Source organism: Budorcas taxicolor, chromosome 7 (assembly GCF_023091745.1).
Source record: "Budorcas taxicolor isolate Tak-1 chromosome 7, Takin1.1, whole genome shotgun sequence".
NCBI lineage: Eukaryota > Metazoa > Chordata > Mammalia > Artiodactyla > Bovidae > Budorcas > Budorcas taxicolor.
The window spans coordinates 56,859,468-56,872,676 of record NC_068916.1 but is presented as its reverse complement, the minus strand read 5'-3'; the positions used below and the strand labels follow the sequence as shown (position 1 = coordinate 56,872,676).

Genomic DNA, 13,209 nt, shown 5'->3' with positions numbered 1-13,209 from the left:
TCATTTGCTGGGAAACGTGGTCTGCGTGGCTGAGGCAGTGGACGCCGGGGTCACAGTTTTGCTAAAAGCTGACTTCCTCCGGAGGTCTGTCTGCTGTCCAGAGTGGCAGCCACTTCGGTGGGCGAACAGGATGGTCATCTCCGGGCCCAAGGGGGCTGCCTCAGGCTGGGACCCCTTTGGGGTGGCTGGCTGTTCAGGCTTCCCGGAGGTGTGGTGTTTGGCGGGAGGAGGACTGTAGTTCTGAAATCTCACAGTTTTGACTTGCTGTAAAACAGGAGAACAAAGGGACATGGCTGAGGTGTGAGAACTGTGCTGTTTCCCCCGGGACTTGGCTCACGTTGTTCCTTTACCCTGTCCCTTCTGGGAATGCCTCATTCATGTGTTCCTCCAGCAAATACTTGTGTCTGCATGAGAGTCCACCAGGGATCACCACTCTGTCAAGTGCTATGTACAAATCCAAGAGTGAACAGAACTTCCCTGACAGATGACAGTGAGAACCAGTGCTTCCGTGGGGAAGAATAAGATGCTAAGGGAGTGGGTAGGAGTATCCAATTGAAGCTGGAATGGGACTTGTCAGGCAGGGCCTCCTAAAGGCGGAGTTATTTCAATCAAGAACTGAAGAATGGGGATTATCTAGGAGAAATAGAAGGGGCAATCACCGACCTAAGAACAGGGTCCTAGGCAAGAGGGTATGATCCTTTAGAGAAAATATAAGAAGTTCACCTCCCCTCTCTCTTCTCCACCTGCCAGTAAGGCCTGTCTTGAGGCCCACCTCTTCCCTGAGGCCTACCTGCTGACTGCGTCAAGTTCTGTGATTAACTTATAAATCCTCAAAGCAGAGCCAGCAAACTAGACACCGCTGACTACACTTTGTCTACAGAAGGTTTAAGAGTTTTAGCTGCTAACATGAAAAATTGGGAGACTGCATATATAAAAGTCAGGATTTCATCTGTCTCTTATGATATAGCTCAGGTGCACCGGGGCCAGGGCCCCATTCTGCCAACAGTTGGCTGGTGCTGATCAGCAGCTCCCTGTCTGTGTGGGAGTCACCATCTCACATTTGCATAAGCCTTTCCTCTCTCCCTTCTTTCCTAGCCTGTTACAGGATCTGTCTGGTACAATCAGTGTTTACCTTGGCCATTGCCTGTCTTTTGTTTGTTTCTTTAGTCGCTAAGTCGTGTCTGACTCTTTTGCGACCCCATGGACTGTAGCCTGCCAGGCTCCTCTGTCCATGGGATTCTCCAGGCAAGAATACTGGAGTGGGCTGCCATTCCCTTCTCCAGGGGATCTTCCTGAACCAGGGACTGAACCTACATCACCTGCATTGTAGGCAGATTATTGCTGAGCCACCAGGGAAGTCCCAAAACGAAACAGTAACAGTCACCTAATTTTCTTGTTACCTCCTCCATCCCACCATCCTTCTTTCCTCAAAGATATTACTGAGAACATAAAACGTTTACAAAAATTCTTATGTCTTCTTATGGAAAAGCCACAGAACCACAAAGGTCCTGATAATGGTCAATTGAGTAGTTACAGCTCTGTGTGACCTTGACAAGTCACTTACACTCTGCTGTGTCTCAGTTACCTCCTCCATACTGTGAACAGGTACACATTATTCCCTGTGTAAGCACTTTACTCATCTCATATAATTTCCACTCCGGTCCTGTGAGGCTATGACTCTTCTTACTGCCATTTTACGGATTAAGCAAAAAATCTCAGAAAGGTGAAATGTTTTAACCGGAGCCACCAGCTAGCAAGCAGCAGAGCTGGAATTCAAAACAACATTGTATCTGAGGCCAAAGCCATGCTTTTTCAAGTCACCCCTGGGCCTTGAAAGTAGGATGTATGAGATATTCTGGAAGCATCAAGGAGGTTCAGTAACATGTCCAGGGAGGATGGAGGTGGTATAAGGATGTGGAGGGGGGTTGTGTGTGAGGATTCCTTTGATTCCTCATCCATTCAAAGTTGAAATCTCAGGAGCTGAGACACTGTGCAAAGTTAGGGGTCTAAAGAGTCAGGCCCTCCTCACGTCACCTCATGGTCATGCATACATGTTCAGTGTGTCTAAATCTTTGTGACCCCCATGGACCGTAGCCTGCCAAGCTCCTCTGTTCATAGAACATTCCAGGCAAGAATACTGGAGTGGGTTGCCATTTCCTCCTCCAGGGGATCTTCCCAACCCAGGGACTGAACACACGTCTCTTGTGTCTCCTGCACTGGCGGGAGGATTCTTTACCGCTGCCATGTCACCTACTCCTACCTTCTCGCTGCTGTTTCTTGAGTTTTCTGGTTTCACCAGGATGGAGGGCGGGGCAGATGCAGGCGGTTTGGGGAGAGGCTCACTCTTGACGGGAATTTCTTTGCCTTCCATGATGAGGGAGCTGGCTGCCGTGTGGATCCTGGTGTCGCTGCCCCTGCTGACGCACGTGAGGGCAGGCTCCCCGGTGGGAGTGGGCTTGGGTCCCAGCTCTGCCGCCACCGTGGAGGCTGAGGAGGGGGCCCCCTGTGGCTGGTAGAACTGGAACTGTTGAGGCTGGACCACCATGGTGGGGCTGTGTCTGAAGGAGCCCACCACGAGGGTGGGGATCCCCGACTGGACGGGTCTCTGCAGAGATCCATCTGAGAATTATAAGACAGAGATATCAGCCCTGGGGCGGCTGACAGCAGCTGGGGGTGGAGGGGGGCCACTGAGTAGGCAGTACGTCCTGATATCCCAGAATAGTTAAGTGCTTTCCCAATTTGACTGTGCTCACATTCTCCCAGGGTCTTTCAAAGGTGACCTTATTCTTTTTTTAGTGCTGCTTGCCAGTGCTGGCAGCCAATGACTGGCTAGGTGAGTGTTGGTGGGGGGTGGTGTCAGAAGGTGTATTACCTCCATTCGTCCTCTGTCTGTCTCTCTGTCTCTCTGTCTCTCTTTCACACACACACACACACACACACACACACACACACACACACACACAGATATGAAGAAGACAGTCCTAAAGAGAGGGCTTCACAGTGAGAAGAGAACAGAAATGTCATGCAGACCAAAGAGGACACAAAAGCAGAGACAAAGCAAGAGACAGCAGACACAGACTCACAAGAATGAGTCAGCTGAGAGGCATGAGCAGGAGGGAGAGTGAGGAGAGAGGGGAGGGGACTCTGACCAACTTCTTGAAGAAAATTCTGATGGAAGCATTATGCCTGTGGTATGGGGACCTCTGCTCTTCATCGGGTCTGTGGGGAGGAAGGCTGAGTGGGATTTAGAGACCATGTCTACTGGGCAAATGTGACAGTAGTTGGAAGCAAATCTGGAAAGGCTATTTCCGAGTTAGGGTTGGGAACAGATGAGCTTCGGCAAGTCCCATGACACAAGCTCTGGAATCTGATCTCTTCTCAAGGAGCCAGGGGCTGGTCAGTCACATCACCTTCCTGCTCCTCGGCCCCTCTGGTTGTAAACTGGAGCTAACAACAGTACCTCATGGGCTGAGGTGAGATTATATTTTATGATGCATGCAAAGTGTTAGGATAGTGCCTGGAACATAATAAATGCCCCCATGTTTGAAAACTTTTTTTTTCTTTTCTAGGTAAAGGAGAAGCAAACTGTAAAAATGCATGCATGGTCTAGGAGTTTGATTTTGCCCCTTTCACTTCCCTGAGCTCATTCCCCCCTCCTTTTTTTTTTTGCTTTTAACTGAGATGAGCCTCCTCTGTAAAAGGAAGCCATTCCTTCCCCTCAAATTCTCTAGAACACAGGAGCTCCCCACCCCTTGAGAACATGTCCTATGGGTGATCTGGATAATCAGCAAGTTATTGTACTCTGAGGTGGGGAGTAGGAGAGACACCCTGAGCCACATTGTGGGTCATTTCTCCATAAGGGTCTCCCAGCATTTGCAGCCATAGCAGAGATGTTAGTCCTCTGTGACACTCTACGGACACATGTGTGAATCAAAGTTACGTGTGTCTGGCACAGAGGGCCCATCCAAGGCCATGTTCTGTGTCGTGACTCTTCATCAGGATGGGTGTGAACATGAAAAGCAGACACTCACTCAAGAGCGTCGGTATTCTCAGCCACCGCTGGCAAGCCAGCCACCGCTTACACGAGTCTGACCTTTCAATGTCGACATTTATTTTCCCACTGACAGCCCTGTGAGGTGCATATAGTCAATTCTCTGTCATTTCTCTTTGCTTTGGGGAGATTGATAGCTTGACCAGCCTCACCTTGGGGAAAGGGAGAGAGAGAAAGCTTCGGGGACCTAGAAAAGTCAAAGCCATGCTGGGCAGACCTGTCCTTGCTGTGCTGTGCTTAGTCACTCAGTTGTGTCTGACTCTTTGCAACCCCATGGACTGTAGTCCACCAAGCACTTCTGTCCACAGAGATTCTCCAGGCAAGAATACTGGAGGGTGTTGCCATACCCTCCTCCAGGGGATCTTCCCGACCCAGGGATCGAATCCAGGTCTCCCACATTGCAGGTGGATTCTTTACTGTCTGAGCCATCAAGGAAGCCCAGACCTGTCCTTAGGCTCTTGGAAATGAGTGAAAAATCAGTTTATTGCCATATCTGTTTATCTTATGGGTTCCTAATTTCCAAGAGGTTGGAGCTTATTACATGTGCACACAATGCAATCGGTCAAAACTCCAAGTTGATCAAGACAGATGTAAGGAAGAGAGGAAGTGTCCAAAAGGAAGTGGGAAACATTGCCATGGGGATGTTCTTCTTGGCATTCATAAGTGTGAACATTTCAGCACTACGTGAAATGATACATTCACATTATGGGTGGACCTAACATGATCTGCTGAATTGTAACAGCTATGATAATACTTATAAGACACTAATGCTATAAAAATAGCTAACATTTCTTGAGTGCTTATTGTGTGCCAGGCACCGTATCATTACTATTAAATGGATTCTTTTATTACTCTGATGAGGTAGGTGCTATTTTTATTTTCATTTTTCAAATGAGGAAACTGAAGACCCAAGAAGTAAGTAACTTTCCCAAGGCTATTGTGGTGGGATTACTTATTGTGTGTGTTGCAGGGAGAGGGGGGAGGATGGCACTGGAGGGTGCAGGAGGGAGGCACGAGTGGCTCAAATTAAAACAGGCAAGACTGCTGAGATTAGTAGCCAAGCAAGCGACTAGAAAGCACGGAGAAAGAGTAGAACTAAGATAACTGCTTTAATTTTCTGAGGGCATTTTCCTGTGTGGCATATTGCCCCAATGCGAATCCTTTGCTCTGACTAGTACTGCATGTTCACCTTTATTTTTTTAAGATCGAAGGAGGGATGGCAGAGCCCAGGCTAAGTCAGGGGATGTTGAACAAATCAAGTTAGCTTAGCTTAGCTTGTTGTCATCTTCTAGAGAGGTGTACAAATATAGAGGTTTGATGTCTTATAGAACAATGGGTCTCAGAAACTTTTTAGAACCTCCCAAAATGAAGTCTTATGCAGAGTTTCAATATATTAGAAGATAAAAGCACAGCTTTTAAGATGAAGGAAGTTATGTAGCTGCCATGCACGCAAGGTGGATGTTATATAAAAATAAAAGCAAGGTGCAGAACAGTGTATTAGATTACACGGTATGCATGTACATAGATGAGAACTTGGGACTGGGGGTGAAGGATTGGAAGGATATATTTGTACAATATAGTGTAATTTTGTATAATATAATTTTTAAACTTGTACATATATTAGTTAAACAAAGTGGGATTCAGGGGCTTTTAGCATCAACTCCTCTTTTCCTCCTCCCCTGCATCCTTCATTTCCCTTTTGGTACCCCCGAGGGTTTCCACGGAGCACAGTTTGAGAAACACTGATCCAGCAAGTGCTTTGGTCATTCTGTCTTAGTAAGAACCAGCATCCAGCCTAGGCCATGTTCTAATTACACGTTGGTACTCAGGGCTGGTATCATCCCAATCAGTGTGTGTGTATGTAGTGACTGAGGGCTGTGACCCTCTTGCTTAATCTAATAAAACAATTTGATATTTGGGAAATGTAAAGCAACCTTAAAGCAAAGATCCTTGTTTTTGCAAAACAAAACAAAACAAAACCCCCAAACCACTCTGTTTGCCCAGAGTGAGATCGCCCCCATCCCTCAGGTCTAGGCACGTACCTCTCTGCCACCACTTATTCTTTCTCATGCTACCTCGTCCTTTGCGGAGAGAGCCCTGCCCTAGGGTCCCCAGGCTGGCTGGGCTTCGCACAGGGTTGACTATGGCCGTGGGCACGAAGACAGACTTGAAGGGCCGGCTCTGCCGGGGATCACTTTCTGAAATACTGCCTTGGGAGGACACAGAGGAGGTGGATAACGTCCATGTGGTGTAGAGACCAGGACTTCGGGAGTCTGGAACGCTAGATGTCTTTCTGGTTGTGCAATTTTTTTTTTTTTTAAAGAAATAGAAAAAGAAAAAATTCAGTCAAGAGTCCAGCCATATACCACAGTCAGCTCCCAACCATATACCACATGTGGCCTCTCCTCACCTACTCCTACCCATATATACATACCACACAGAGTCTTAAATAGATAGGCCTCAGCTCCCACACCTGGAATAACTGTGTGGGTACTCTAAGGGAGGGACGAGGTCTCCTACTAAGGCCTGGTGGGACAAGAAGATTTGAATTTCATCTTCTTTCACTCCAGCTCTGATCACTCTTCACCCCATGTTCCTTCAGCCCTGAGTTTAGAGCATAATACCTTGTATGTGCTCATCTCACTTTGGAGGGGCAGTTTCTTGTTTGTTCAGTGACTTGTCCACTAGATTCTACTCTTTGGAGGCAGAGATTTTATATGACTTATTTTATATCTTCTGTGTTCTGCATATATTATTAAAGTGTTGAAAGGCTGCCATAATGCACTTAGCACTGAAGCCAGCCATTCTGTGTCACACATTTTGAGCACTTAGGCTCAGATGGTAAAGAATCTGCTTGCAATGCAGGAGACCTGGCCTCGATTCCTGGCTTGAGATGATCCCCTGGAGAAGGGAAGGCTGCCCACTCCAGAATTCTTGTCTGGAAAATTCCAGAGGAGCCTGGTGGGCTCCACGGGGAGTCCATGGGGTTACAGAGAGTCGGACATGACTGAGTGACTAATACTTTCACTTTCACTGTATGTCTGGCATTGGCCAAGTCCTTTGCCCACATTATCTCATGCGTCCTTCACAGCAGCCTTCTGAGTTAGCAACTATAAATACTACTGTTTTGTAGATTTAAAAAATATAGATTTACTGGTAGTTGAGATTTGAACTCAGGTCCAGGCTGGCCCTTGTCACCCACGCTCTTATCACTGAGAGATACACTACCTTCTGGCTAGTCAGAGCATTCATCATTTGGAAAACCCTGTATCCTGCTTGAAATAAACAAACCAAAGGAGCTGGTAGGCCCAACACATGCCTCCACAAAACCTAATCCTTCAGCCTTAGGCTCTAATTTTTTTTTTTTTAGGCTTTAATTTTTAAGAATAGTATTTAAATTTTGAAAACAGCAATCTCTTGCCCATCGCTTTCCAGCCTGCAGCTCCCTGAACCCCGTGGGGAATGGCTGTCACTTTACACGTTCCTCTTGTCCTCGTCCCATCCTACCCCAACATCATAGCCCCAGTGGAGTAGCTCTTCAATCACCTTGTCACTCTGTTGATTCAGTAACCTCTGCTAATTCCCTGGAGGTAACCAACTCAACCAAGGTCCTGGCACAAAGATGTCCCCATGTAGTTTCCTCCCTGTCAATGCCTCCAGGTTTCTCTTTAGGTAATTTCCTCTTATTTCTCCTTTTTCTCTCCCTCTTTTGCTTAAAAAATTGTATGTAGTCTAATAATGAGCCACCAGTGTTGCACAAGATGGGAAAGGCACCACTTAATGTGGCCAGCTCTGCCCATGAAGCATATGCAGCCACACGCCCTGGGGACAGATGCTTGTGGTGAGGGGGTTTCTGTCCACAGCTTTCATTTTCCTCTGGTCTCTGGGGATGCAGTCAGGGAAGCGGAGTGGGCTGGCCACCAGTCCGAGCTCAGACTGCATTCTGGAGATGAGGGCTGAGCCGAGAGCACTCCCCAGCGCTGGCTTTCATGGCAGTGTCTGCACCTGCCTGTGTTTTAAACAAAGACCTCAAAGTGTAGGATGCTGCAAAATGGACCAGCAACAGGGAAGACAGGCTCCAAAATGGTTGGCAGTGGCAGCGGCAGCAAGTACAGAAAAGTTAATGAGGCCTGAGCCAGGCTTATTTGACTAGTCCTTTCTTTGGACAATTGTTTATAGACTGAGGTGCAACCTCATTTTTCTGGGCCCAGATGAGGCTGGATTCCAGAAACTCCTAAATTTCAAGTCCCCTTCCCAACACTGAACCCTTCTATGTTTTTTGGCAAAAAGATCAACATGGGCTTCCCTGGTGGCTCAGGGGCAACAAATCTGCCTGCCAGTGCAGGAGACATGGGTTTGATCCCTGGTCCACGAGGGAACAACTGAGCCCAAGTGCCACAACTGCTGAACCAGTGCTCTGGAGCCCAGGAGCTGCAACGACTAAAGCCTGAGCACCCTAGAGCCTGTGCTTTGCAACGAGAGGCCACTGCAATGCGAAGCCCATGCGCCACAAATAGAGAGTGGCTCCTGCTCACTGCAACAAGAAAAAAGCCCAAGTAGCAATGAAGAAGACCCAGAGACCCAGCACAGCCAGAAAAAAAAAAAAAAACCACTCAGCACTTACCCAGCATGTTCTTCTAACATCAAAATGCTGTGCTAACATACATTCATTAATCCCCATGACACCCGAGATCTGCAGACGTTATGATCCCTGTTTTCTAGATGGAGAGACTGAAAGGCATTCTGGGTTTAAGGGGGAGGTGAGCATGTTGCCTCTGATTTGCCCCACTGTACTGCTTTGAGTGTGTCCCCCTTTCTACCTGAGATATAAGCCCTTAAGAACTTGTGTAGTACATGAAAGGGGCCTGACACATGTGCCCTCTACCCTGCTCAGTACTGGCAGTAGCCTCTTGGTAAGGCAAAAGCTTGCACTGTGACAGTCTTTATACAGTTCTGTGTAGCAAGTTAAAGGACAGTGAGTGGTGGCCCACCTGTCACTTTTCTCTACCCCTTAGGCAATGGGATGGCATATGAGTCTGGTGAAGGCTGCCTGAAAGAGAAATATCCCAGCTTACTGGGCAGAAAGGCGTTTATTGGGAGGACAGAAAGGAGTGGAAAGAGCGTGGAAACAGGATCCTAGGGAGGCTGCTGAGAGTGGGAGGCAGGAGTCTGAGGTGGGGAGTGTCTGATCAGGGGCTGCTGCTTGAGTGCTCGCCATGAACGGTCTTCAACTTGGCCCATGTACTTTCCTCCCTTGTTCCTTCCTTGTTCCCGTTTCCAAGTTCTGAGAGGCTAAGCCTGTCCCCCTCAGCTGTGGTGATGAGCTGAGGAGGTTGGGGAGGATGGGGAGGGGAGAGGGAGAGTGAAGAGGAGGAGAAGGAATGGGGAGCAGCTGGTTTCTGCAGCCTCTAAAATGGGAGGAAACATGCCTCCATTGAGACTGGGTGTGGAGGAGGAAACCCCAAAGCATGTAGGTGCTGCTACGAAGGGCCTGAATGAAAACATGACAAGTGTTGTGTACCCCCGACCCACGGGCTATCTCTGGGATCTGGGGAATAGGTCGTGGTGGCAGAGATCTAGGTGTGGTCAGCATAGCTGGACAGGCTGGCGTTACCCTCTAGCAGAGTGCTGGAGCTTCACACACCCCAGCAGCCTCTCCTCTTTCGGTAATTAAAAGGCTCACTTGCTGAACCGTAAATCGAAACCCTGGCATTTTGGTCAACTCTGGTCTCTCAGTTGATCCCCAGACTCTGTCTGGCTCAGTGCATTAGGAGATGATGCTGATTAAGAGCAAAGGTTCAAATCTCAGGGGGCACCTCACACCTTGGAGGTCTGGCTGTCTTAGAAAAGGCAGTCCTGTACACCATGGGGGCTGGAGGTAGTGCAGAGCCATCCCTGCAAACACACAATGAAAATGGGGGGAAAACCTCTCACTCACACAGAACCAAAGAGCAGAAAGTGACCTCGCACATGTAGTCCAACCCACTCAGTCGCAGAAACTCCACTGACAAAGGTTGGCCTCATTTAGCCCTGAGAACTGGGAGGAACCAAGCCTCCCACAGTGAGAAGGGTTGTTAAGAACAAGGGTGAGCTGCCCCTAGATAGACAAATTGAGCATGTCATCTGCATCCAAGGTTTTGGGGATGGAAACTTTCTCTGCATCTGGGAGGCTGTCAGAGGAAACATACACACAGAGAAAGCATTGATCTGGTGTCAACTAATAGCCCTAAGGAGATTATACTGTGACAGTGACTTTCCTTTCTGGAAATGCTGATTTCCTGGAAGCAAACACACACATCAGCATCAGCATCAGCAGCATCTCAATATATGCACATAATCAGGTTTCTATGAGCCAGGGGTGGGGAGGGACTCATGGCCACCTACGGTGCTGCTGAACATCTATCCACCATCAGACACACTGCCACCTCGGATAGAGTGAGTCGAGAAGCTCATCATTTGCCCAAGAATAGATCTACCTTGGAGAAAAGCCAAGGAGAGAATGGGAAGCTGGAGCCTTGAACTACATTGGAACAGAGTCCCATGTGCATTCTAGTTAGGGTGACCTTAAGTCCAGATTTTCCAGGGAGAGTCTCAGTTTACACCTGCACTCCTGGTAGTGTCCCTCTTCTATCTCAAAAGTGTCCTAGTTTGGATGATGAATTATACAGTGACTCTTACTTTAATGGTTTTTTTATGGAATAATCAGGACTTTAGGCTAAGGCCTGATGCAAATGCCCCACTAGAGTAGTAGAGATGGCCCTAGAGAGTTCACGATAGTTTCTTCCAGGGAAGACTATTCATGTGTTAAGGTAGGTCTTTGCTCTTCTCTGTCACTTCTGAACTATCCTCCCACTCTCCTCAAGACTTCCCAGCTTGGACTCACAAGAACAGACTCTACCATTTCCTACTCTGCCTTGTTGCAGACATCACTTTCCCTGTTTCCTTGAGGAACTGAGCTCCCGGCTCACCGTCATTCTCTCCACCACAACGGATCTTACCTCGATGATTTCATCTAGTCTTTGGGCTTTCATCTTAAGCCTAGACTTCTTTCTTAAATGCTAGATGTGTATAGACGCAACCATTTACTAGGAATACTAAGGCATCTGAGACAATGTGCTGCAAACCAGGCTTTTGCTTCCCCTCACTAACACCTCAAAACCTGTTTGTTCCTCTTTTGGATTTCAACTCCATCTCAGTAAAAGGCAACCTTGTCTTCAGTTACTCAGGATTCACTTTGAATCCTCTCTTTTTACACCCAGAATTGGATTTGTCAGAAAATCCTATTGTTTCTACCTTTAGAATAAACCACAATCTAACCACTGCCCCCTCCCTCCCTCCACAGCCAGCACCTTTGTTCATTTCACCGTCAACACCGCCCCCCTTCCCGCCCTAGCTCCCCCCAACCCCGACCCCCCGGATTCTTACCATATCCGCTTAACCAGTCTCTCTGCTTCCACCTTTCTACAGTTTACTCTCAACCCAGCAACCAGAGGGGTTCTAATTACAATGCAAGTTAGATCATGTCACGCTTCTGCTCCAAGCCCTATAACATGGTTGAAGTCACATTCCTCATTATGACTGAGCAAATTCTGAATCTGAATCCCTGTCACCACTCTGGCCTCATCTTGTAGGAGCCCCCTCCCTTCCCTAATCCAGCCCCTCGGCCTTCAGGTCAGGGTGCTCCTTCCCCAGGGCCTTTGATCTGTCCTCGCTGTTCCCTGGGCCTGGAATGCGCTTCCCTGGAATGCGCTTCCCGCACCCCTCTGTTCTTCCTTCTCACCGCTCAGCCAGCCCACCCCTGACCAGACTATTAACATTGTAGTCACCCCTACATAAATTCTATCCCCCTTTCCTGACTGATTTTTTCTCCTTAGACCTTATCATCAGCACACCACTTATATTCCTTACACGTCCTTTCTGTCCATCCCACCAGAGTATAAGCTCCAGTGGGCAGAGATTTCTGTGTATTTTGTTCACTGGTGTTTCTCCAGTATCTAGAAGGGTGCCTAACCTACTGTGCTCAGTATATATTTGCTGACTAAATGGATTAAAGCATCAGTTATAGGCATCCTTAGTTTGCCTTTGGGGATTTTGCAAATTTCTAACAAATTCCAAAAACCACCGAAGGGAGTAACTATGACCTTCTATTCCAACTTTCTGGCATGCAAAGAAATCTTTTTGCCTGGATCTATTGGTACCCACACTTTGCCTGTATTCTATCTAGAAAGGGGATCCGCCACCTCAATAAAAGCAAGCGCAGTCTTTTATTGAACCAGAATCTTCTAAGTTGTATTCACTGGTTCACTGTCCCCTGAGGGAACAAGCCTGCTTCCTGATCTACACCGTCTATTATGGTCTCTCTGACCCTTGTCTTCTGCACTCAAACAATCCTAGTGTCTTTCTAGGTTTATCCAGTGATGTAGCTTCTATTTTCTCACCATTGCAGCCCTCCTCTGGACACACTGCCCACCTACAGGAAGGTCCCCCAAACTGGCCACATATGACTCCTGCTCTAACCCCTATAGAGAACAATGGGATTATCCCTTTCCTTGGAGTTATGACTCTCTGGTATGTCATAAAGGTAGTGTTTATGTGTGGTAAGGGGCTTGGTACCTTGTGATAGGCTTTGCCTGGACTTATAGGGGGTGGAGGTAGCACCTGGACGTATAGGAGGAGCCATGGATAGTTTTGGGGGCCTGTGTGTACTTGTGGTTGTATGAGGTGGCTGAACAAACTGTGCAGCAGTGCAACTGATGAATGTGCCAGAGAATGAAAAAGGTTGGGAAAGCTGTTTGGAAAGAAGACCTGCAGGGTAACTAGCACATGAGTGGGGGGTTGGATGTATGGGTAGTGGTCTGAGTCACGAAAACCTTGCCTAATGGCACCACATCCTGGGAAGTCTCCTAAGGTGCTCCCATAGGTCTTCTGATCTTTGGGCTTTCCCATTGTTCTATGATTATGGAGTGTCTGGGTGAAGACAGTGAAGAGTGATTTGTGGGGGCTGTACAGTAGAACTGAAGTCTAGTTCCTGAGCAGGCTGGTTAACTGCACATCACGTTCATCATCTGTAAAATAACACCCACCTACTGGGATACTTGAGCATGCTGCTGCTGCTGCTGCTAAGTCACTTCAGTCGTGTCCGACTCTGTGTGACCCCA

The 13,209-nt window shown here is 47.9% G+C and overlaps 1 protein-coding gene across 1 annotated transcript in view; it reads right to left on the bottom strand.

Annotated features, from left to right (window-relative positions):
• SH3RF2 (SH3 domain containing ring finger 2) overlaps nucleotides 1–13,209 on the bottom strand; it is a 131,143-nt gene continuing 117,934 nt past the window's right edge. The window contains exons 8-10 of the mRNA XM_052643910.1: nucleotides 6,094–6,344; nucleotides 2,261–2,619; nucleotides 1–264 (exon numbers count right to left, since the gene is read on the bottom strand). Of these exons, the coding sequence (XP_052499870.1) occupies nucleotides 1–264; nucleotides 2,261–2,619; nucleotides 6,094–6,344 (874 nt within the window). The remainder of the gene's footprint in view (nucleotides 265–2,260; nucleotides 2,620–6,093; nucleotides 6,345–13,209) is intronic.